Here is a 25,719-nt window from a genome sequence, read left to right on the forward strand (position 1 = left end):
TACACATAATATATTCATATCGAGTATGCATAGATCTTTCATATAGGAAGATTTGATAGTCTTCTACTTTTGTTGCACATACATAATATAACAATATAGATTCATAAGAAGTCTAGAATATGTCTGATATTAAACCATCTAAGTCAAATGAAACATCTTTGTTTCAACCCATACTTCATAACAATAAAGCCTTATATAGGCATATACAAACTCAACAAAGAATAATAATGAACTAAATTGTCTTTAAGAATAAAAAATATCCAAAAGCAAGATAGTGGCATCATTTTCGGAAGTTTAGGAACTATCAAACACTTGGGAAATATCCAAGTAATCATCAAAGGAATTTTATAATCTCAACGTCTTGATCGTACAATTTTTAAGAAACATAAACATGGGGTTAGTACAAACTAGTACTAAGTATGAGAATATGCACATACATAAATTAATTCATGCTAAAGAGGAAATTTTATAAAATCCATGCGAAAGTACTTTGCAAAAATTTAGGCTTAATCAAGAACTAATATAAGCCAATAGTTAAATAATCCAAAAGTTCAAACCATGTACAACACAAGACAAACATTAACAAGTATTGTCAAGTAAACATATATATCCACATAATTGAGTTCATAATAAAGACAACTAAAACATCAAGTCATAACATCAACAAAAATGTATAGGAGTTCATAACATCATAACATAAACAAGACCCTTACCCATAACCCATCTTTAAGACTAGAAGTGAAACAAACAAGAAAATTATCATAACCATACTCAATCAAGAGAAAAAAAAAAGGATCGTAAAAATCATCCAACTTAATATAACATAACATCAATAATAGTCATCATCACATTTAGCAATATAGACAAATAACATAGTCATAAATAAAACTAACAACAAATAGAATCATCAACATGTAAAGTTTGAATATTCATAATATATTCATTATAAGAACATTAGAACAACCTCCGAAATGTTTCCTTAAGGATAACTAGTGCAAGGCATAGGTAGAGTCTCATTCCCCTGCTGAGGCTATGTCAAACCTCTCAAGTCACCCTAGTTAGTTTATAGTCCATTACTTTATTTTACTGTTAGGAACATTTGTCTTAAATGACATAGACAACAAGAACTAAGTGTGGAATCGGGTGTTGTAAAACCTTACACCTATTGAAGGTGGTGTACTAGTCAAAGTATAACAAAACATGAACATAGTAACTAGGTGGATCCACTAAATAGTATTCCTATGGTGGAAAAATAGTTTATGGAGCTTGGGGGTTGTCATTAAAAATATAAATGTATGCTTCTTTTGGACTATAAGGCTATTAACCCCACGAGGACTATGGTGAAACATACCTTCCTTCCTTCAGAAGGTGGCGCCCCTCATATACAAGTTCATTTGGTTCTAAGATAGAGTCCCTTTTTAAATGTATTTCTTTCTCAATCATTTGCTTAATTTAGATAATAGGGTCTAATCCCTTTTATAGTCATTGTTATTACCTCATTAGGAATTTCATGAGAATATCATTTGATCGCTACCCTCATATGTGAGATTAGCATAACTTCATGATCATGTCATAATAAGGCACATAAGTACTTCATAACCAACCTTATATCATTTAATCATACACTAGATCTTAAAATAACATAGTCAATACATTTGAATGAAACATCATACAAACACCTACTTTGGCTAATCACAATTCATTCTTCAGTTGAACTACATCATCAACCACAGACCAATATAATTGAAGTAAAGTTTAGGATCTTACATACTTACTCAATCTTCTTTAATATCCATCATCATGGTCTCACAATCAACCATCTCTATGGTAGGATATGTAGGCATCCGGTTCGGTGATTTGAGGTTGTTAAACCTTCACAGGTTAGTCTCTAAATAATCTATGAAGCATTGGAGAAAAGTTTAGGTGATAAGAGATAGGTTAAAAATTTCCTATTGTCTAAAAAAATCCTATGCCGCCAATAGAAGAAGAGATATTGAATTTGAAGAAGGGGATATGGTGTATTTGAAGATTTCACCTATGAAAGGGGTGATAAGATTAACTAAAAAGGTGAAGCTAAGTCTCAGGTATGTAAATCCCTATGAGGTGTTGCAACGTTTCATAAAAGTTTCATATTAGTTGAAATTACCTAGTTAACTAGCTTTAGTTTATCCCATATTTCATGTCTCCTTGCTTAAGAAGTGTATTGATGACCCTATGTCCATTCTCCTATTAAAGGTTTCGGTGTGGAGATAACCTTTCCTATTACGAGGTTTTGGTGGAACTTTTATATTGGCAAGTGATGAAGTTGAGGAACAAGGAGGTGGTCTCCTTCAAAGTTCTATAGAGACACCCCTAATTGAAGGAGCAACATGTGAGCCTAAGGCCGACATGAAGTCCCGTTATCCTCATTTTTTCGTCAAAATTCTAGCCAAAGTTGAGGTTAGTAATCCTCATAAAATGAAATAATGAATAAATATTAATTTGTCTTGGTTTGCTAAAATGTGCATAATTATGGTAAAGGTTCATGCCAAAATGAGTTTCCACGTAAAATTGCTCTTTTGTTTAGCTTGTACTTATTCGTGTTTTGTGTATTGTTGATTTCATTACATGGAACTGAGAATGTTTATGTTTTTTAAAGAAGTTGGCATAAATGACTCTTTATGATCATGTTCTGCTCATGTAAAGATTAAGAAGGTAGTTCCTCTTGTTGTGTGTTGAGCTGTTATATGTGGTAAATTGTGATTTGACTTGCTATGTACATATTCCATGTTTATGTATTGAGTGGAGTTTTGAATAACTCCTATAGGTTGTGACTCATAATTATTACATGTTGTTTATATTTTTGTTTGTTGGGCTGCTATTCTTGAGTCATTCAGCGACGAATGTTCCCAATGGTCGGATAATGTAACAGTATGAAAGTCCATAACATAGTCTAGAGCCTCAAATGATTAACTAAGACATAAAACACTGTTCTAAGTCTACAATAATATATTGAATCTATGTAGGAAGTGTTAGAGTAAAATGTTTAAGAAACAACCCTGTCGGCTGATGAATTGTGAAATGCGTGCTTGTGTTCTTTGGCATATTTCAATGGACTTTGGAGTCGGAATCTAATTAAATATTGTAAGTAAGTGTTAAACATATATAATATTGTGTATAGTGTAGAAACATCAAGGTACAACTCCCTAAGAACAACCTAAATTGACTTTGAAGAGGACCCTTTCAATTGACCCAAAACTATCAATTTGACAGTACCCAAACAACGAGCTAATCGACAAAGCATCAATGGATCAACAACACATAGATGATGGTGGTTGTACAAAATTTAGACAAAAAAAGGACAAAAATAATTGTCTCTAACCTAAATGACAGACCCGCAGGTTAGTCCGTGGTCCAGTTGACGACCCGTAGGTCGGGGGGTCAATTTAACCAAAAAGTTTTTAAGTTAGGGAGTTAATTTTAAGTTGGTTAATTCATTAATTAAGGGTTAAGGTGTAATTAATTAATTTATTCAAAATATTATATAATACCTAACCCTCATTAAACTAAACTAACACCCCGTATTTCCCAAACCCATGTACTTTCTCTCTCTATTCAAAGACTCCATTGAAGATCAACTCCAAGATTAATTAGGGATCCAAGACTAAATATTTATTCAATAAATCTTCAAGGATTTTTAAGGTATGGAAGATCTTCACTCTTGGGATCTTTTGTCCCCAAGAGACTCTTTAAAATGTATTTTAAAAGATGTAAAAAAAGATGGGTTTCATTCCAGTTTCGTAGATTATTTTTCAATTGGATTTGATGTTGACTTCATTTGATTATGCATTATATATTATGATTTTTTATTTATTAATTTCTATAGTTCGTAATCTTTGACCTAGTTCAATGAAAAAATCTATATTGAACCCTTTTCTCTAACCCTAGTTATTAATTGGACTTGTAGATTATTAGGGTTGTTGGAATTGGTTATGTTATTGTGTAACTCAATATGTTATTATGATTATGAGTGGTTCATTTTGTAATTTTTATGCATTGAGGGTAATATCTTGATGAAGGCTATGGAGACTATTTGGTAAGACTTTTTGATATTGAATTCCTTATTTTCATGATGATGGCTTATGCTTTATGATGGTATTCAATTGAAGTGTTATATGTGATTAGATTAAGAAGATGATTGATGATTATGATCGAAATCCATGACTACGTTGAACTCTGAGATCTTTTTAAGGTTATGAAGATACAACGTTGAATGTGAATCACTTGGTGTGTCTTACTATAATATGATTATGATGTTATTATATCACTGCATAAAGGGTTGTATTGAAAGGATATTCTCACTCAATACCTAATGATAAAATGATATTATATATCAGGGGTAAGTCTCATATGACCTATATTATGTTATGATTATTGAGAATGACTTAATGGAATTTCATAGAGGGTCTTATCTTTGCACAAAGCGAACTAGATATGAGAGGTGTCTCGTCCAACCGTAGTAAGGTAGGTTTAAAATGGTTATTATGAAATGGTAACTATAATGTAATTGTGCATAAAGAGGGTCCAACAAATGTCTCCAAGTTCTTACACTATGTTTCCCCCATAAGAATATTACCTACTTTATCCACCTTGAATGTTATGTTCATGTTGTGGATCTACCTTGGCAAGTAGATTATCTTCTTTTGATCTAGGTTCCAATTACATCGTAATCTATGTTTACCTCACATCATCTATTGTCGGTTAAGGAGATTGTTCTTGAAAGCAAAATAAATGAATGGAAGTAATATAGTGAACACAAACTAGGGTGACTGAATGGTATTTACTTATTATAGGTAGGGGCATGGGACTCTACTTATACATTGCATATGTTACCCTTTAGAGGAGTCCTAGAATGTTGTTCTTATGCTCTTATGATAAGAATGATATTCATATGTTGACTTTACATGTTTATTATACTATATGATTTTAGTTTCATTGATAGGCATGCTATTGGTCTATGTTGGAATAGATGACGATGACTACACATTATAATATGTTATATAAAGTAAGGCATTACTTATGATCTCTTTCCTTGGTTAGTTTATTATGTGTGGTTATGGGGCTTCACATGAGCATTGCACCTCTAGGCTTGGGATGAGATTGGTTGTAAGGGTCTTATATTATTGAGGTTATGATTTCTTGTACATGAATTATTGTTATGACATTATGTTGGAGTTATTCATGTTGATATGTCTTTATGATGATATTGGTCTTATGTATAGTATGAACTTTTCTTGCTGATGCTATGCCTATTGACTTTAAAATGTTGTTCTATGTGCATAAAGTCATTCAAACTAACTTAGCATGGTTTTGTAGAAAAACTTTTCAGCATGATTCAATGGTTTTACATGCATATGTTTCTATACTTAGTATAAGTGGATGTATTAACCATTATTCTTTATTTTTGTACAAATATGTAGGTTCGGCTCATTGAAGTACTTAGAGGCCATTTGCAAGAAAACTTGGTCATGTGCAAGAAAACATGGTAATTTCATATGATGTTATTGTGTCTAAAGACAATTGGTCCGTTCCATAATTATTCAGACTATTGATGTAAACCTTTAATGGTATATTGTATTTATGTATGGGATTATGCCCAACTTTGTAATACTCTTTTGATGGTTCATATGTGATTAAAGATTGTAGACTCTTATTTTATGTTATGCTAGAGGTTTTGTAAGCCTCAATGAGCGATGATTCTATGTAATCTCCAAATATGATATGTGAGAGGTCTATTTTTACCCACTATGCAAAAAATTTTTATTTTCCTCATTTTGACCTGCTATATGATAAAACGAATGTTCAAGGATTTTCCAAGTCCACTCCGAGGACAAAGAAAATGATTACGTCTTAGAGGGTTCTCCTTGGTCATGAAAAGACATGACTTATATTCTCTTATTAACCCCTTAATGACGTTATTCGTCACTTTCTTGTTTTTAGGGCTAAGGAGGCGACCCTACATGAGTTGTTAACATTTTTAACCATCTTGAAGGCTAAAGGTAAGATTTTAACTCCCTGAATCCATTTTTATGATTCATAGAACTTATTTCCTTTGTTAATTGTCGATTGAAAATGGTTTTGATCAAGAATTTATGTTGGAAAAATCCCTAAAATTGGTATAAGGATCTTGGGTTTGGTCTATGTTATTGGGTTTGTTATAATCTGGATGATTAAACCTTTAATTTTTATCATTGTATATAAATAGTTTATTATAGACCTTGAACAGAAAGAAAGAATCTGGAAAGGGAAGATTCATGTGCCTTAGGAGATTCAATCTTGTATTCGAGCTGGTAATGACTATGATTTAATGTTGGTGTGATATAGTTCGTAATTTGTTCGCTATAATGCATGTATATATGAAAGTTGAATTATTGATCACTATAATAGTAAATGAAGATAATTTAAATAGTTGTACACTATGAATCACATCTTATTGTATAATCTTGATTATCTACTTGTGATAGTGGTGTGTGAATGTGGATCGAATTACCACAATCCGACAAGCCACATTGATTCGTGTTGCCATGTTCTGGCATTACTTTTGGATTTGTTTCCATGTCTCGACATAAATATTTGATTGAATTACCATGTTCTAGCAATCTAAAAGTTTGGTGTGCTTTCCTTGACAGGACCATCGAATTGGGTTTCACGAGAGCACCATTGAATTGTGTTCTGTGTCTACTTCTGATAATTATGTTCATACTTAATGGAGATGATATTATAGTTTCTTTTTAAAACATGTGGTTATTTACATGTTTTTAACTTTTTTAGGATATCCACAGGATCCTTCCTGTATATTGTGGTTGTGTACTACTATTATACGTGATCTTATTTTTCTTGAGTAGAGTTCCTCTTCCGATGACGACATCGAATTCAAGGGTGAGCTAGTTCTGATGGACTGCCTTCCATTCTCTTTTCTTTAAGTCCACTCTTCTCGTACTAAGATTATTCATAAAGGCATTGTTTAGTTTTTGGGTTGTACCCTTGTTCTTATACTTGTTTCTAGTAGAGTTTGGTACATTGACATTAAGGTTCTAGGGATTTTATTTCCACTCGTGTTAGTTCATTTGCTAAGTTCCAAGGTAAATAATTTAGTTATTTAAAACTTCTTTTGTATCTTTAAATACCTAGTTTTTCTTTGAAGAAACTTGGTTGGGTTGTAGTAATGGCACTACCACCGGAGGTCTAGTGTGTGTGTCAATGACGATAGTTTTGATAGTGATAGAACAATCCATGAGTAGATGTTTCTAGAAGATAGTGAATGATGTTATGAACAACCACCAAGTGCAGATGACGAGTAGCTTGCATAAATTGACTAACTTGTTACACAACAAAAGAGATACCTGACCGAGTAATAGTAAGGTAATTTATAATCCTAACTAATTGTCAAAACATAGTTGGATTATGAAGAAGATTTACTTCCTCCTGAGGATACTTAACATTAAATCCCAATGGAGTATCTATAAAGGAGGAATCTATGATTTTATTTTTGTTGGATTAGAAACACAGTCAAAGAAACATTTTAAACATCCAAACCCAAAAGATTTGTAAGAGTACCAAATTCTTTCATATGAAAACAATCTTCAAGTTGTTGCTGGTGGTTGGTGATTAGTAAAGAATCAGTTTCTCTGATGATAATTTAATCTACATACACCAAAAGAAGATCACAACATATAGATGTTTTTTGAAGAAATAAAGTTGGGTCATATTTTCATTGGTCAAAATAAAATTGTATCAAAGTATATTTGAAATTATCAAACCAAGATCTTGGTTCTTATTCTAATCCATACGAATACCGCTTCAACTTGAACACATCTAATGTAGGTAATGAAAACAAATTAGAGGAGGTTTCATATAAATGTCTTCATTGAGATCACCATGGAAAAAAATTGTAACATCTCGTAACTTTTAATATCCAAGGATAAGTTAAGAAACTAAAATTTATCCCTTTTTAAAGATAAGGAAAAATAATGAAAAATTTTGTAGGTTAAGAAAGTGAGTTTTTGTCATTTTCAAATGGCCATAACATCTATATCAAGATGAGTCAGGTGTAGTTCTTGATATGATTGGACATCTTGGTGAGAAATTTCCAACGCCACCGAGTATGCACATTTTTGACATCATATGAAGGAGATATGCCTATAAGAAGTTGGGCTTCAAAAGTGAGGACATTCCAATTCCAGATATAAGGAAGGGCAAAATTGTTTTATTACCCATTTATGTCTATTTTGTATTAGAGATTTATGTGGGGTAAAAATATTTTTTTTGTTTAGCTTAGAAAAGAATTTTATTGTTAGGGCTTAGAGAAGAGAGAATAAAGGAGGAAAAGGGAGAAAAATCAAGAATTTGCCAACAACGCCAAGGTGTTGCGAGTAGAATTCTTCAGGGGTAATCCCTATTAAGGTATGTGAGATAATTTTCGTGTTAAATTAGCTCACCCACACAAACTTTTTTATTTCTGCGATTTTGAGTAAATTGAATGATGAAAGTGAAATTCATGAAGAATATTGGAGAATTCTTGTTGGCTGAGGTTTTAGATGCCTAGAGTTAATCTGATTCGTCCTTCTAGGTTGTTTTCTTGGTCTAATCAATTGGGTATTGAGGTTATTAGAAATTTGATATTTTTGGAGAAATAACCATGTGAGTTTAGAGGGGTTAGAAATTAAAAACGGAGAATAAAAGTCGACATGCATGTCGGTAAGGCCTTGGTGCACCGCGCATCCCATATCCCACAGGATAGTCTCTATCGGTACGGCCATGGGGAATGCGCCCAAATTGGCCTGTGGTGTTTGAGAGTTGCACCCCACAGCTCTCAGAGCGCCTAGGACGCTTTGCACCCCATATATCCTCCTTCTTTTTGTACTTGTTCCTAACTGATGTACCCATGTTTCGTAGTTGTTTCAAACACTATAAGGTACATATAAAAATCATGAAATCATCCATAAACATTAGATCATTATCCTTGAGTCCACAATCCAATTCAACAAAAGTGATGATCAAAGTAAGAAAAGTTAAGAGTCAAGTCTACAAATTAGGAAACACGTCAAAGCAACATTCTTTAGAGTTATCTAGGATCTTTCACAACGTTTAAAAGAAAAGTTTAAGTTCCTTTCTTTAAAGATATAAAGGAGTAATTATCTCCAAAGAGATATAAAATGTTTTCATATTGAATAAGTGAGGAAAAATTTAATTTCGAAAGAGACTGCAGGCTAGTTTTTCATGAAGGAGTAATAGCTTTATAAAATTAATCAAGAAGGGAAACTAAGATTCCCAAGATAGCATTTGAGCTATGGTTTGAGCACTAACCTCACACAAAAAAGAAGTATGTTTGAAAAACATAAGAGCTAGTGTATTTTGGAGTAGTATTGAGCAGTGAATTGGGGATGAGCATGAGGTTAGATAAATCATATTTTAAAAAAATCATGTAGCCACCATACGTAGAAAAGGGTCATACTTTCTAGATGAAACCTTTTCATAGTACACTAGTGAATTCATAACGATGTTTAAGTCTTATACCCTTTTCCAGGTATAGGATGCGCTGACAACATGAGGTAGATGGTTGAATCATTATTATAGCTCTTAATTTGTTATTGCCGGTTAGAGAAATTCCTACAGATGTTATTATAATTTTAAATATATCAGTTTATTTATTTTTTTATTTATATCTCAAGGTTAATTGTATCCTTTTATACATTTAAAGTTTTCACAGCTCTCTTTTTATATTGCACTTACTTTTAAAATGCATTATATAGAATGAGTTAGTTATTAATCAGTTGATAAGAGTAAAGGTAAGTGTTCCTTCTTACTCCTTTTCAAGCTTAAGTTGTTGTTTAATATTCCAAATCGTATGCCCGTGAATTTAATGTACTAATGCCAATTGACTTGAATCTGTCATGATGCAGACGCATGTAACTAAAATCAGCATTTAGCGTACTGTTGATCCAGTGAGAAGGTAAGAGTCAGTTTGTGAGACTACCTTTATTTTGGAGGACATTTTTATCATTCAAGTTATTCTCTTTATTTTTCTATTGTTATGGTTATTGGGTTTCTTGTCCCAACATCGCTCTTTATTTAGAGGCTTCACAAACACATAATATTATTTCTTTTGTTTTATAAATTTTATATTGCATACATTTAAGACATAAGTTGCCATTTTTTCTAAGTTAATACTTTTAAGTTTTTTCACATATGTTTAAGTCTTCTGATGTGTTATGAAATCTAGGCCAAGGGTTCGCTTGTGGGCCAGCACTGGTCTTGGAGTGCCACCCATGCCCAATGTGTAAGATCGGAGCGGGTACAACAAGAATTTATGAAATCCATTTGATGAACACACCAGTTGTGTGAAGCAACTATGTCAATTGATTGCACCATATTCTTTTTTACTATGGGTGCAAAAGTCTCCTCATAGTCCATCACATATTCTTGATTGTTTCCATGAACAAACAATCAAGCTTTGAACTGATCATGAGTTCCATAAAAATGAAGTTAAATGGAATAAACTTGTTGACATTCAATAGGAAGACATTTGAAAGATATGAAACAATGTCCCTTGTGTTAATTTTTTAAGAGCCAAAGCATCTTCCTTGATTTTTTTGATGCCTGTAAGCAGCATGTTTTAATAGAAGTGGTTGATAAAGTATAAAAAAAAACATAGAATTTATGAGTTTGAGACACTTTAGTAGATCACCAAGGAGGTTCAAGAGAAGTAGACCTTCAAAAAAAAACTCATATCCGGGTTGTGGAGCTATCTGAGGTGGCGGATCTGTAGAAGGATGGGGTAAAGTTTGACATTGTATATATGCTTGTTTGAAACACATAGAATAAAAAAACCTCAAAAGTAGCAAGAAGAGGAGAAATTGAAAATGACTCAATATGAGTAGTAAAGAAATAATACTCTCAAAGAAAATAAAATTTCTAGAAACATTAAATTTGTTAGAACTTGAATCATAGAAAATAAATCGTTTATGTGAAGTAACATAGTTAAAAAAGCACATTTAATAGACTGAATATTGAGTTCATTGCGATGAGAAGGAGGAAGGTGCACAAAACAATGAAAACTATGATAGTTAGGATGCTTGTGAAAAAGATGATAATGTGGAGACTCAAGAATTAACACCTTAGATTGAAGTGTATTAACCAAATTGGCAGTAGTAGACGAAGCTTCAACTCAATATTTAGATGGAGCAATGGACTGAATTAATATACAAGTGACATCCAAAAGATAATGGTTTTTATGCTCAACAACCCCATATTTTTGTGGCTTAAAGTGTGTTCGGAAAAATTCCTTTCTCAAACAAAAAAACTATTTAATTTATGATACATATAATATCCAACAATATTAGATCTTATTATTTTGATGCATGTGAAAAATTGACTCTCAACCTAACTCAAAACTTTCTTGAATATGAAAAACACCACAAATTTATCAAAGATAATACACCCATGTAAAATACTATAGTTATCTATAAATGAAACACTTGAAATGATCATAAGAAATAATTGGTGAAATGCCCCCAAAGATTACTATGAATAACATCAAAATACTTTGCAGCGCGACTACCAAAACTTCGAAAAGGAAGAGACATCAAAAAACTTTGCAGCATGACTAACAAAACTTTGAAAAGGAAGATATTTACTTTTTCATAATTTATATTTAGAACGATCAAAGGTAGCAGCTTAAAATTGATTTTTATATCCCAATAAAAATACGAATTTGAAAAATGATACAACATAATTGAATTTCGATGTCCTTGACATTTATGATTAACCCCATAATTAGTAGTGATGGAAGAGAAATCTAGAACACGGGGAATAGAAAAGTGTATAGGAAACAATATTCCATTTTTAGGCTCATTTGTGATTATCTCCCTTGACATCTTATACAGCACAAGCAAACCATTATGAGAAAAATTCACATTACAATTGGTATGCAACACTTTATAAATAAAAGACGTGTCGTAAGCCTTACATAGGTGTCATATGGTCCAAGTAAATTTTTAAAGCCAATTTTAATTAATGTAGGTCATTTAAGAAGTTTAACAACCAAAACGTCCTAGAATGTCCATGATGTCCGGAAATTGGTTCAAAGAGGTACTAGCGTGCCTTAGCCTATTTAACTAGCTTTCAGGAGTAAGAAATTTTTTAAAAGTTGTGAACGGGCTGCTTAAATTTTTTTGAGTTTTTTCATAGTCAAACGTGTAGGTATGAGTCCCCAAGGACAAACTAAGGACCCTTGAGGAGGACCCCTGCGGTTTTAGGCAACACTACCTGAGCAGTGTGCTTTGACGCCAAAGTCTATGCTCCATGTGTGGACTGACGGGGCGTTTATGCCACCATTGCCCCACAATTAGAAAATTTATGGAAGCACCTCGCCTTCATAGTCATTGAACTTACCAACGAAATGCAAGACGGAGGGGGTGACAGTCCGTCAACCCACAGACAGCCCGTCAATCGGGGTCTCATCTGTGAGAGGCGAGTTTACTTCACAACTAATGTTAGTTTATTTTAATTAGTTAGGGGGTTACGAGATTATTAGGGGGTTTAATTGAGTCTATTTAAAGTTATTTAAGTCCCAACAGATATTCCTAACCCGTTGAAGACTAGCAAGGAAGGGGTTTAAGGGATGGATATGGACTAATTTACCATCAAATATTCATCAAATTTTAAGGTATGGGATCTAATTCACCTTTGAGACTCTTTCCTTAAAGAGTTCCTTCAAAATGGATTTCACAAGTTCAATTTTCATGTTAGTTTCATCTAATTACGAAATTGATGTTGTGAAATGAGTTTTTATTATATATTTAGGGTAGAATGGATAGATTAACATGTAATTTTTACTTTATCATGATCAATTGTTGTTTAATTTGAAGATTATAATCCTTAACCCTTAACTCTAGGTTCATCTTGATATAAATTGGGTTCTGATTGATTCAATTGTCTTATGTATGTGTTAAATCATTATAAGATGTGGTTGTTACAGCAATAATTAACAAATTCGAATGAATTGTTTTTTTATGCTAATCTTTTAAAGTGATATAGGTTATAGAAATTAATGTATGTAATCATCTTTTAAGAATTGAATTGATATCGAGTTATGGTGTAGTGACTGTTCTAGTGTTGTTATCATGGAAATAATTTGAATATGATGTTGAACATATAAATTGACTTGAATTAGGATTTCATTCTAATGCCTAGATGATGAACAATAAAGGAGACATGGTAATCCTTGGAATCTCTATCATTACTTCCAATTGTGATTAATTGTGGTTAAGTCATGATGTTACATTGGACTATGCCTTATATTAGGATTATAGAGTGGTATGATGTTGAATCGAAATGTCTTGACTATGTTTTGAGGTTGATTGAGGTGTATGTGATATAAGGATGCTGATAACTATCAATGTCCCTTGATATGGTATGAAATGCTAATGTGTTAATCTCACTTATATGAATTGTGATGAAAGCACTGTACTCATGCAATTCTTATCGAGCTATTGATAATGATGATTATACAAGGGGTATACCCTATGAGCTACACTATGCTAGGATTGATAATTAAAGTCTCAAAAGATTTTCAGTAAAGGGAATTAGTTTGTCCCCAAGTTAACTTTACAATGGGATTGATGACTTCCCAAAGACGAAGATTTTCCCTATAGTTCCATACGAGATGTTGACATCTCAAATAGGAATACTCATCCAATGGATTCCCATGAGAGGAGGCCCCAATTACCTAGTAGTATCAAGACGGAATATACCATCTCTTAGTTCTTGAACTATGTTGCCCCCATAGGATGACTAACTAGTAGATCCACCTAGAAAGATATGTTTATATATCGTTCTTGTTGGGCCGGTAGACTACCTTCAATTGGTGTAAGGTTTTACAACACTATTTCACATTTCACTCTTGTTATTTATGTCGGTTAAGGTAAGTTGTCACGACCCAATTTCTCGAGCCATGAAAACTCCTACTATAACCCATCAGTAGGTAAGCCAAACATCAACCAATAACAACACATAATGGGTGTGAGGGTAAAAACTAAACAAGACTAAGAAAAATTACTCTAACAATATAAGAAAACCATAACATAAATACAATTAAGGATCCCTCCCAGAGCCTGGAAGTCACTAATGAAAAGCTACCAACATAACGAGTAAAAGTCCCAACAGCGGACCACCGAAACTAGACTGTCTCGAAAAGCAAAAGACAAGTCTTTATATAAACAGACGGAGACTGAAAAGTACAAAACGTTGTGTGCTCACCCCTGTCTCCGGACTAGAAATGCGCCAAACTCGATCAACACTGATTACTGGTGCTCGGACCTATATCACGAAAATAGATTCAAAGCGTAGCATGAGTACCAAATAACACGTACCTAGTATGCATCATAGGCTGACCGAACTAGAAAAGTAAAGCACTATGAAAAGACGGAATCACAAAACTAGAGGTCAAGAACAGAAGACTAAGTAACACAATAATGCATACGAGTGTATAAAGATCTAACTAAATTAATAAAAATAAGCTAACTACACCTAACTGGACCCACCATATGCCCAGAAAGTACACTCCCCATAAGCCCGACGAGTACACAAAATAACTATAAGTTAAGGAGAATAGAACTCGAGGCCAAAGAACATAGAACCAAAAGTAGAATCTGACGGTACGGAGGTCGGGCCTTGAACCGGACAGTCACCAAAATTACACAAGTAGCCAATTGCAAAAAATAAGTAACTGAGGCAGGACCTCTAATTAGATGCTCTACATACTTGAGGCCGGACCTCTAACCGGATGCTCTACATAAGTATGTGGATGTTCGAGGCCGGACCTTAAATCCGGATACCCGACAAAGATGTGGATATAGCTGCTGCAAGATTATTTATCTATCCATAATCATATAAACCCGTGGAACACCATAAAGACATAGCTAATCAATGTAAGTCCTTAAAGCTGAATCGAACTCAACTTTGAATCACAGAGCGAAATTCATTTTCACTGACGTAACTCGAGAAGCCGTTACATCAAAGAAATAAGAGTAACTATCGCTAGAGCAAGCTCATCGTCTTTCTAAATACCAAACTATCAAAATCAAGTCTGCTACATCAGCCTACAAGGATTTAAGCCGACCGAGCGATGTCGGGGCTACACTATGTTTTACCGACTTTTAATCATGCATTTCTAAGGAAAACCCTAGTCAAACCTAATCTAAGGCCCAACATACTTCTGATAATTAGTATGCAAACATACAAGTAATTCATATAGCAAATAAGGTAAATAAATAACAATAAACAAGCTCACAGTTAGCCGATAATTCAAAGAAAAAGGTCGAAAAAATTATTTTTAACACCTACGCATGATCCAATAACTACCCAACCCAAATATCAACTAATCAACATGCATTCACATGTTCGAGTTCAATCTAAGAAGAGAAATCGTAGTCTACCTGAACGCAGATCACACGCACTCCAAAATTCACTTCCCAAGATCTTTTACTTTCTTAAAGGCCTCGAAACATTGATACACTATCAGAAATAGAGTCACGACATTATTACGGTCATTTAAACATTAAAATCGCAAGAAACGGAGGCAGGTTAATTTCGTGGTCAAAATGAAAAAAGTGAGATCCGCGTGGAGTCCAAAATTAACCCCAAATAAAAGTCCTAAATAACTCTCGGAACTTGTATACCATAATGGAACACAATTCAGGACTCAAGATAGTCCCAACATTAATATGCACCAAAAAAATGCAAATTCTAAGCTAAAAATCAGAAACAATGGCAGCAGCTACATACAAGATTTTATCAAAAATGAAGGTCCAACAGCAAAAATAAATCACACCACGATGATCCTCACAAAAAACCCCACAATATATGCTCTCGAATCACTAGATTCAGACCTAAAATAGCCAAGAAATCACCTTCTATAATTTCCCAAATCTTGTGCTCGAAGATGAGCTATGATAGATTTTAAAACCCAAAATTTACCTCAAACTTGGTATCCAAATCCGGTTCCAAGCTCACCAATGCGTTGCCCTCAAAAAATCTCACAACTTAGCCTTTTGAATCGCACAATTTGGAGTTGTATAGCTCAAAATATCAAAATTTCAAAGTAAGACACAAAGGCTGAAAATTGGGCTTTTATAAGGACGAATCTGGTCGCTAAAACCCCAATTTTTTGTCGTTAAAACCCCAATTTCTGATCTTTAAAAGGGATGCACCAGATGAAGCTTTGCCTACTTTCTTTAATGTCTCCGACGGGTGCTCGTAATCCTTTCGGAAACTGATTAAAATAAAACAGATATGCTACCCTACCAAAGCCGACATTCCGGACTCAAAGGAGCAGTCAAAATTTTCATCAGAGGTCATCTCGATAAAATGTGGGTCCCAGTTCCATTGGCCATTTAAGTCTAAAACCACAAAAGGGCTCAGAAAAATGTCAAAAACCTCAAAACCTGAAAGAAGGGTCAAACTAGACTAAACTCGCATTACGGAGCTAACCGCACTGACAGAATTCTCATCCGAGCGCGTTTACTCAGAATGTTGACTAAAGACAAACTTAACCTTTAAACATAAAGTTAAAACGCCTAATCACACCAACTCACACTGAAAACATTGGGAGTCATGTCGACAATGCTACTAGACTAAAATTACCTTCCAGGACTGATGGAATCGTCAGAATTGGATTCTGATGTCATCTTCTTGAACATTTGATCGAAAAAGATCGTTCGAGGTTCATAAGCTCCAAAAATACTAAAGCTCACACAATAACTAAACGAATGACCAGGTGATTGATCTGTCCGTCCTAGTAAGTCATAAATGACTTGGAATCGCTATAGGAACGCTTTAAACGATATACAGAAGATAAAACACTAAAAATGACAACAACGGTCATTACAATATCAACTACTAAAAAAAGCTTTCGTCCGCGAAAGTAAGGGTCAAGAAGAACCTGAAGGCTCAAACAAGCTAGGAAACTTCTCTTGCTTCTCCTGCTTGGTCTCCCAACTAGCCTCCTCGACTGAACGATGCCTCCAACGGACCTTAAAAATAGGAAAGGCTCTCGAGCGCAATTTCCTCACATCTCTGGCTAGAATGGAAACTGGTTCTTCTACAAATGTCAAATGATCATCCAACTCAATTGCATCATACTGGAGCACATGGGACTCATCAGGAATATATCGGCGTAGCATCGAGACATGGAACCTCCCCAAATGTCTGAACTATCTCAAAAGGCCAAATATACCTGGGCTAAGCTTACCCCGCCTCCCAAATCTCATCACACCCTTCATGGGGGACACACGGAGAAATACCGGATCACCAACAGAGAATCTCAAATGTCGACGCCTTCGATTTTCATAACTCTGGTGCCTTCTCTGAGTTGTCCTAAGTCTATCCTGAATCACTCTCACCTGCTCCAAATCCTCCTGAATCAAATCTGTACCTCGCGGCCAAGGATCTGTAGAATCGAACTTGCCCACTGGAGTGCGACAACGCCTACCATACAAGGCCTCAAAAGGGGCCATCTAAATGCTAGAAGGGTAGTTGTTGTCATAAGCAAATTCAGCGAAAGTCAAAAACTGGTCCCATTGACCACCAAACTCCAAAACACAAGCCCGTAGCATGTCCTCAAAAACTTGAATAGTGCGCTCTGATTTGCCATCAGTCTAAGGGTGGAAAGCTGTGCTCAGGTGAACCCGGGTGCCCAACTCATCCTGAAAGGTCCTCCAAAAGCTAGATGTGAACTGAGAACCCCGATCTGATATAATAGAAACTTGCACCCCATGAAGTCGAACCACCTTCCGAATGTAGATACGAGACAACCTCTCGGCACTATCCTCAAACTGACAACCATGGATCCTATCATACAAACAAGACTGAACTCCCATATAAGCCAAGACGCGTTTAGAATCTGAGATATCTAATCGAACCATGCTATTGGCTAAAAATTCAATGTCCAAAGCCAAGGGTCTTTAACCTGCAGATAAGAATACTAGACTACCCATACTCACTATCTTTCTTCTCAAGGCGTCTGCTACCACGTTTGCCTTGCCCGGATGATAGAGAATGGAGAGATCATAATCCTTCAGGAGTTCAATCCAACGACGCTGCCTTGAATTAAGGTCCCTCTGGCTCATGATGTACTGAAGACTCTTGTGGTCAGTATATATCTCACATCAAACTCAATACAAGTAGTGCCTTCAAATCATAAGCGCGAAAACTACCGCTGCCAACTCCAAGTCATGGGTGGGGTAGTTGCGCTCAAGGACCTTAAACTTCCTCGACACATACGCAATAACCCTGCCCTGCTGCATCAATACACAACCAACACAAACACCAGATGAATCACAATAAATCGTTAAACCCTCGCCCTCAATCGGAAGAGTCAATATAGTAGCGCTAGTAAGCAACTCCTTGAGCTTCAGAAAGCTCATCTCACACTCCTCCGACCATACAAAGGGAATATTCTGGCGAGTCGACCGAGTCAAAGGAGATGCAATAGTAGAAAAGCCCTCAACAAAACGCCTGTAGTAACTCGCTAACCCGACAATGCTACGAACCTTAGTAACAGAAGTGAGTCTTTCCCAATAACGAATAGCTTCAATCTTCGTCGTATCTACCCTAATACCCTTATTGGAAACAACGTACCCCAAGAATGCTATAGATGCAAGCCAAAACTTGCACTTTGAGAACTTGGCATAAAGCTGCTGATCTCTCAAAGTGTGGAGAACTATCCTCAAATGCTGCTCATGCTCACTCCGGCTCCGCAAGTGTACCAATATTTCATCCATGAAGATGATAACAAATGAATCAAGGTACGGCCTTAACACATGTGTCATCAAGTACATAAAGTCGGCTGGGGCATTAGTCAACCCAAAAGACATCACAAGGAACTTATAATGGTCGTAACGAGTCCTAAATGTAGTCTTAGGGATGTCTGCTGCTCTAATCCTCAGCTGATGGTACCCGAAACTCAAATTAATCCTAGAAAATACGGCGGCACCCTGAAACTGATCAAAAAAATCATCTATACGAGGCATAGGGTAACATTTCTTCACTTTCACGTTGTTCACCTGCCTGTAGTCAATGCACATCCTCAAAGTCCCATCCTTATTTTTCCCAAACAGAACAGGAGCACCCCAAGGTGACACACTCGGATGAATGAACCCCTTTTTTAAGAGGTCCTTTAACTGAACACTGAGTTATCTGAGCTCTGAAAGAATCATCCGATAAGGCGGAATAGAAATAGGACGGGTGCCAGGCTCCAAATCTAAAGCAAAATAAATGTCACGCTCTACGGGTAGGCCAAGTAGATATGTAGGGAATACATTTTCATACTCTCTAACCGCAGGAACTGAGTCAAGTGAAGGGCCCTCCCTACTCACATCTCTGATGTGGGCCAAATACGCTAAACACCCAGAAGCAACCAACAACCTAGTTTGAATAAAAGAGATTATACCCGTCGGTGTGTGACTATAAGAAGCCTGCCATAATACCGGGGGAACAACAGGCATGGATAAGGTAACAGTCTTGGCATAGCAATCCAAGACCACATTATATGGGGATAACCAGTCCATGCCCAAAATCACATAAAAATCAATCATATCTAGTATAATAAGATCAGCTCTAGTATCATAACCCTGGATAGTCACTAAGCAAGACCGCAATACTTGATCCACTACAAAGAACTCACTTACCGGGGTCGAATCCTGAACAGGCTCTGCCAAAGACTTTGACCTCATACCCAATCGGGGAGCAAAATAAATAGATACATACGAGAATGTGGACCCTGGATCAAATAATACTGTAGCAGGCCGATGGCACAAGAAAAGCGTATCTGATATGACATTGTCAAATGCCTCAAACGCCGCCCTTGCCGGGGCAGCATAGAAATGGCCCTGAGCACTTCTACCTGTTGCACCCGGTCTACCACCTGACATGCCTCCCTGAGCTCCACCCGTGGTACCCTGTGAACTCTCTCGACGGTCCTGAATCTGACAACCTCTTCTAGCCGAAGAAGACACAGCTGAAACAGGTTTAGAAGTAGTTGGAGCTGGTACAATCGTCCCCCGACCTCGCTGGGGGCATTCTCTAGACCAATGGTTAAGAGCACTACTATCATAACACCCCGAAGTTGAACGCCCTGTAGTAACCCGACCGTGGCATGAAGGAAAGGAATCTGATCCCCTCGAATTCTGGCATGTACTAGGACCACTATGCTGATATTGGCCTCCCTCAGAAATAGGTAATTGTGCCTGAACAAGCCGACTGGTCTGACCCTGCAGAAACCTATGACGTGGCCTATCATATGAGTCCCTCCCCGTAGTTTGCGACTCGCTATTGCTGCCCTGGTAGCGTGCCCTCTTATTGCTGCCCCCTTCGGCCTCATGATGAATATGCTCCATGGGTCGGGCATGATCGACCACATCAAGAAAAGAACGACCAGCTGAAACCATATGCTCTGTGTCAACCCTCAAATAGCATCACAAACCACGTACAAAACAATGAACTCTCTCTCCCTCTGTGGGCAGGATCATAGTAGCATGGCAAGACAACTCATGGAACCTCTCCTCATAGTCTGAAACAGTCATAGATCCATGCTCCAACCTAGAGAACTAATCACGAAGCCTATCTCTGACGCTCTATGGCATGATCCGAGACAAGAAAGCCTCTAAGAACTCACTCCAAGATACAGTAGGAGATCCAACTGGCCTAGACTCTCGATACATGCGCCACCACAGCTTGGCTGGCCCACGCAACTGATGAGCGGGAAAGTCAGCTCCTCTCAACTCCAAAAGTCCTAATGACTGTAAATGCTCTTGGCAAGTGAACTGGAACTCGCGAGCATCCTCCCCAATCGCCCCTGAGAATATAGGCGGTGCCAACCTCTGGAAAACCCCAAGAATCTTCTAATCCCGCAGTGGTATCTCCCTAACCTCTAAGTCTAGTGGGGCGGCCACATGAACTAGTGGCGGCTAATCTGGCAGCGATGGTGATGGTAGTGCTGCTGCTGTTGCTTGTCGCATATTCCCAATATTTGCTAATATCTTAGTCAAGAGGGAATGCAGATCAGGTGCTGCAACTGCTGCGGGTGGTTGCTGGGTTGGCCTTGGCCCCACAGGCTGTGGCGGTACATGAACTGCGTGAGGCTCCTCCTCCATATCCCTGGCCAGTGCTGTAGCCCTACCTCGACCTCGTGGTCGACGTCTACCCCAAGTTAAGGCTCCGGGTGCATCTCCTCCGAACACACCGCCTCGCGTGCAAGCCATCCTGTAATAGATTGAAACAACAATTATTTTAAAAAACAAACAAGACACACGCGGCACGAATTTGAAACAAAATGGATATGTTCCTAAATACATGTTGTAGCCTCCTGAAGATAAGTTACGGACGTCTCCGCACTGATCCGCAAGACTATACTAGACGTTACCTCTGTAAAAGTGAGACCATTTTTAACCTAGGGCTCTGATACAAACTTGTCACGACCCAATTTCTCGAGCCGTGAAGGAACCTACTATAACCCATCATTAGGTAAGCCAAACCACAACCCAGAACAACACATAATGGGTGTTAGGTTAGAAACTAAAAAAGACTAAGAAAAATTACTATAACAACATAAGCAAACCAAAACATAATACAATTAAGGATCCCTCCAAGAGCCTCGAAGTCACTTATACAAAGCTACCAACAAAACGAGTACAAGTCCCGACAGTGGACCACAGAAACTAGATTGTCTCAAAAAGTAAAAGACAAGTCTTTATATAAAAAGATGGAGACTTAAATAGTACAAAACACTATGTGCTCACCCCTGTCTCCAGACTAGAAATGCTCCAAACTCGATCAACGCTGACTACTGGTGCTCGGACCTGCATCACGAAAAGAGATTCAGAGCATAGCATGAATACCAAATAATAGGTACCCAATAGGCATCATAGGCCGACTGATATAGAAAAGTAAAGCACTATGAAAAGACGGAATCACAAAACTAGAGGTCAAGAACAGAAGGCTAAGTAGCACAATAATGCACATGAGTGTATAAAGATCTACCTTAATTAATATAAATAAGCCAACTACACCTAACTTGACCCACCATAAGCCCAGAAGGTACACTCGTGCACAAGGTTAAATAAAAACCCGAACGGACCCCCATAAGACTGGCGAGTACACAAAATAACTATAACTTAAGGAGAATAGAACTTGAGGCCAAAGAACACAAAACCAAAAAGTAGAATCTAACGGTACGGAGGTTGGGCCTTGAACCGGACACTCACTAGAATTACACAAGTAGCCAATTGCAAAATATAGGTAACTGAGGTCGGACCTCTAACCAGATGCTCTACATACTTGAGGCTGGACCTCTAACCGGATGCTCTACATACATGAGGCTGGACCTCTAACCGGATGCTCTACATTGATATTTGGATGTTCGAGGCTGAAACTTAAATCCGGATACCCGACAAAGATGTCGATATAGCTGCTGCAAGACTGTTTATCTATCCATAATCATATAAACCCGTGGAACACCATCCAGACATAGCAAATCAATGTATGTCCTTAAAGCTTAATCGAACTCATCTTTGAATCACAGAGCGGAATTCATTGTCACTGACGTACCTCGAGAAGCCTTAACATCGAAGAAATAAGAGTAACTATCGCTAGAGCAAGCTCATCGTCTTTCTAAATACCAAACTATCAGACTCAAGTCTGCTACATCAGTTTACAAGGATTTAAGCCGGCAGAGCGACGTCGGGGCTAAACTAAGTCCTACCGACTTTGAATCATGCATTTCTGAGGAAAACCATAGTCAAACCTAAACTAAGGCCCAACATACTTGTGATAACCAGTATTCAAACATACAAGTAATTAATATAGCAAAGAAGGTCAATTAATAACAACATTGATACACTATAAGAAATAGAGTCACGACGTTATTGCGGACATTTAAACACTAAAATCGCAAGAAACGGAGACGGGTCAATTTCGCCGTCAAAATGGAAAAAGTGGCATCCGCGTTGAGAAATCCAGAAATAACCCCAAATAAAAGTCCTAAAAACCTCTCGGAACTTGTATACCATAATGGAACACAATTCAGGACTTAAGACACTCCCAACATGAACATGCAACAAAAAAACCCAAATTCTAAGGTAAAAATCAGCAACAATGGCAGCAGGTACTTAAAAGATTTTATCAAAAAAGAAGGTCCAACAGCCAAAACCAATCACACCACGATGATACTCACGAAAAACCCCACAATATAGGCTCTTGAATCAGTAGATTTTGACCTAAACTGGCCAAGAAATCACCTTCTAAAATTTCCCAAAACTTGTGCTCGAAAATGAGCTATGACGCAGTTAAAACCCAAAAATTATCTAAAATCGGGTCTCCAAATCAGATTCCAAGCTCACCATTGTGTTTCTCTCGAAAAATTTCACAACTTAGCCTTTTGAATCGCCCAATTTAGAGTTGTATAGCTCAAAATATCGAAATTTCAAAGTAAGACACAAAGGCTTAAAGTTGGGTTTTTATAAGGACGAATCTAGTCGTTAGAACCCCATTTTCTGGTCGTTAAAAGGGCTGCACCAGATTCAGCTTTTCCAACTTTCTTTAAAGTCTCCGACGGGTTCTCGGAATACGTTTGAAACCTGATAAAAACAAAACAGATATGCTACCCTACCAAAGTCGACATTCCGGACTCAAAGGCGTTGTCGAAATTTTCATCAGAAGTAATCTCGATAATATGTGTGTCCCACTTCCATTGGCAATTTTAAGTCAAAAACCACAAAAGGGCACAAAAAAACCTCAAAACCCGAAAGAAGTGTCAAACTATACCAAACTCGAAATTCCGGAGCTAACCGCGCTGACGGAATTCTCATCCGAGCGCGTTTACTCGGAATGTTGACTAAAGTCAAACTTAACCTTTAAACTTAAACTTAAAATGCCTAATCACACCAACTCACACTGAAAACTTTGGGAGTCATGTGGACAATGCTACTAGACTAAAATGACCTTTACGGAACTAATGGAATCGTCAGAATTTGATTCTGATGTCATCTTCTTGAACATTTGATCAAAAATGATCATTCAAGGTTCATAAGGTCAAAAAATACTAAAGCTCACACAATAACAAAACGAATAACCAGGTGACCAATCTGTCAGTCCCAGGAAGTCATATATGACTTGATATCGCTATTGGAACGCTCTAAACGATGTAAAGAAGATATAACACTAAAAATGACAAGAAGGGTCATTACATAACTGTTCCCTAAATTAAATTGAAGTAATGAAGTATAAACTGACTAAGGAGACTTGAGAGGTTTAACTTAGCCTAGGTACGGGTATAGGAATCTACTTATGTCATTCACTAGTTGACCTTGATGCAATCTTTAGGAAGTTGATATTATGTATGTATATGATAATGATGTATATGACTATAATATGTTGATGCTACAAAGAAAATTACTATATATGATGATGAGGATCCTCTTGATTGAGCAAGATTACGGGGCTTTGCTTAGTCATTGCACTTGTTGGTTTGATGAGGATTCATGATTTTTTGTCTTGCTTATTATAACATGATAAACTCTTATACATACTTGTGATGTTATTCCTTGATTATACGGGTGTAGTGGCTTATGGGTTTAGGTATGTTAGGATATGTATTACTCATTTGAGTTAGTAAGCATGGTTGGTTGGTTGGTTTGACTTGCTTCATGATGTATGAGGTTTTTAACGACGTGAAATGGCACGTTTTGACTAAATGTAACTTTTAGCATGTTTTGATATTATATGTGCATAAGGTCTCATACTTAGTATATATGGAGTACTAACCCCATGTTATTCCCTTTTTCCAAAGATTTTAGGTGTCGGTTATTGAAGGCTCATTCGAGACGACTTGAAAAAGATTTGGATATTCTCTATAATCCTAGTTTATAGCTCCTCACATTCTTAGGACGATGCCAATATCTTTCCTACGAAGATTCTTTGTTTTCTAAGACTTTTTTGTTTGTTCCACTTTCATTGTGTACGACTTATATAAGCCAATATGTGGTTTCTTTACATTAATGTTGGGCTATGCCCAAAAATTGCATGATCGTTTAGATAGTATGATATGAGACAATCTTTCAGACTATGCTTCTAACTTATCTATAAGTATGTGTAATAAAAGTATAAAGCTATGTAACCTTCCTATACGAAGGGTCTATGTATACTCGATACGATTATATGTTATGTGTATATAGAGTACTATGTAGCCTCCAAGTAAATGTAATGAATGTTTTAAATTTTTTCGCATTTTAAACTTGTAAATGTACTGACATGAGACTAAAGTTCTAGTCTTCGTACTCAAGAGGACAACAAAGCCGGTTAAGTCTAGAGGGTAAGTCAAAATGTGACAAACTTGGTATCAGAGCCAGTTTGAATATCAATGAGTTATGTCTTTCTCTTTAACACGTCTATGTAGATTATTATTCATAATGATGGAGTGCGCCACAGTTATGAATATGAATCACTCTATTTCCTTGAAATCCTATATCGCGCCATTAGGGTATACTTATGGTGTTATTTTGCATCTAATTATATTTTTGTTCTTATAGGAAACATGATCACTCAAAAGAATGCAGCTCCAAGACTTGAGGAGAAAATTTAAAATAAGGGAGCTCCACCCCGTGGTGAGCAGTTTCCTCCACTTGA

The 25,719-nt window shown here is 36.5% G+C and overlaps 1 protein-coding gene and 1 long non-coding RNA gene across 2 annotated transcripts; one reads left to right on the forward strand and one right to left on the reverse strand.

The window, feature by feature from the left end:
- The first annotated feature begins 3,572 nt into the window (after nt 1-3,572).
- LOC104648684 (uncharacterized) lies at nt 3,573-6,039 on the forward strand. The gene is made up of 3 exons (XR_742661.4): nt 3,573-3,681; nt 5,460-5,524; nt 5,980-6,039. It is a non-coding gene; the product is annotated as an uncharacterized lncRNA (long non-coding RNA).
- A 13,193-nt stretch (nt 6,040-19,232) lies between these two features.
- On the reverse strand, nt 19,233-20,486 carry LOC138337911 (uncharacterized). The gene has a single exon (XM_069288349.1). It carries the CDS (start codon nt 20,484-20,486, stop codon nt 19,233-19,235), a length of 1,254 nt encoding a protein of 417 aa, XP_069144450.1.
- Nucleotides 20,487-25,719: the final 5,233 nt, after the last annotated feature.

The sequence above is a fragment of the Solanum lycopersicum genome, chromosome 8 (assembly GCF_036512215.1).
Source record: "Solanum lycopersicum chromosome 8, SLM_r2.1".
NCBI lineage: Eukaryota > Viridiplantae > Streptophyta > Magnoliopsida > Solanales > Solanaceae > Solanum > Solanum lycopersicum.

Excerpts from the sequence above, each read along its gene's own strand:
- LOC138337911 (XM_069288349.1), bottom strand. The coding sequence starts at position 20,486 with ATGGTTTCAGCTGGTCGTTCTTTTCTTGATGTGGTCGATCATGCCCGA.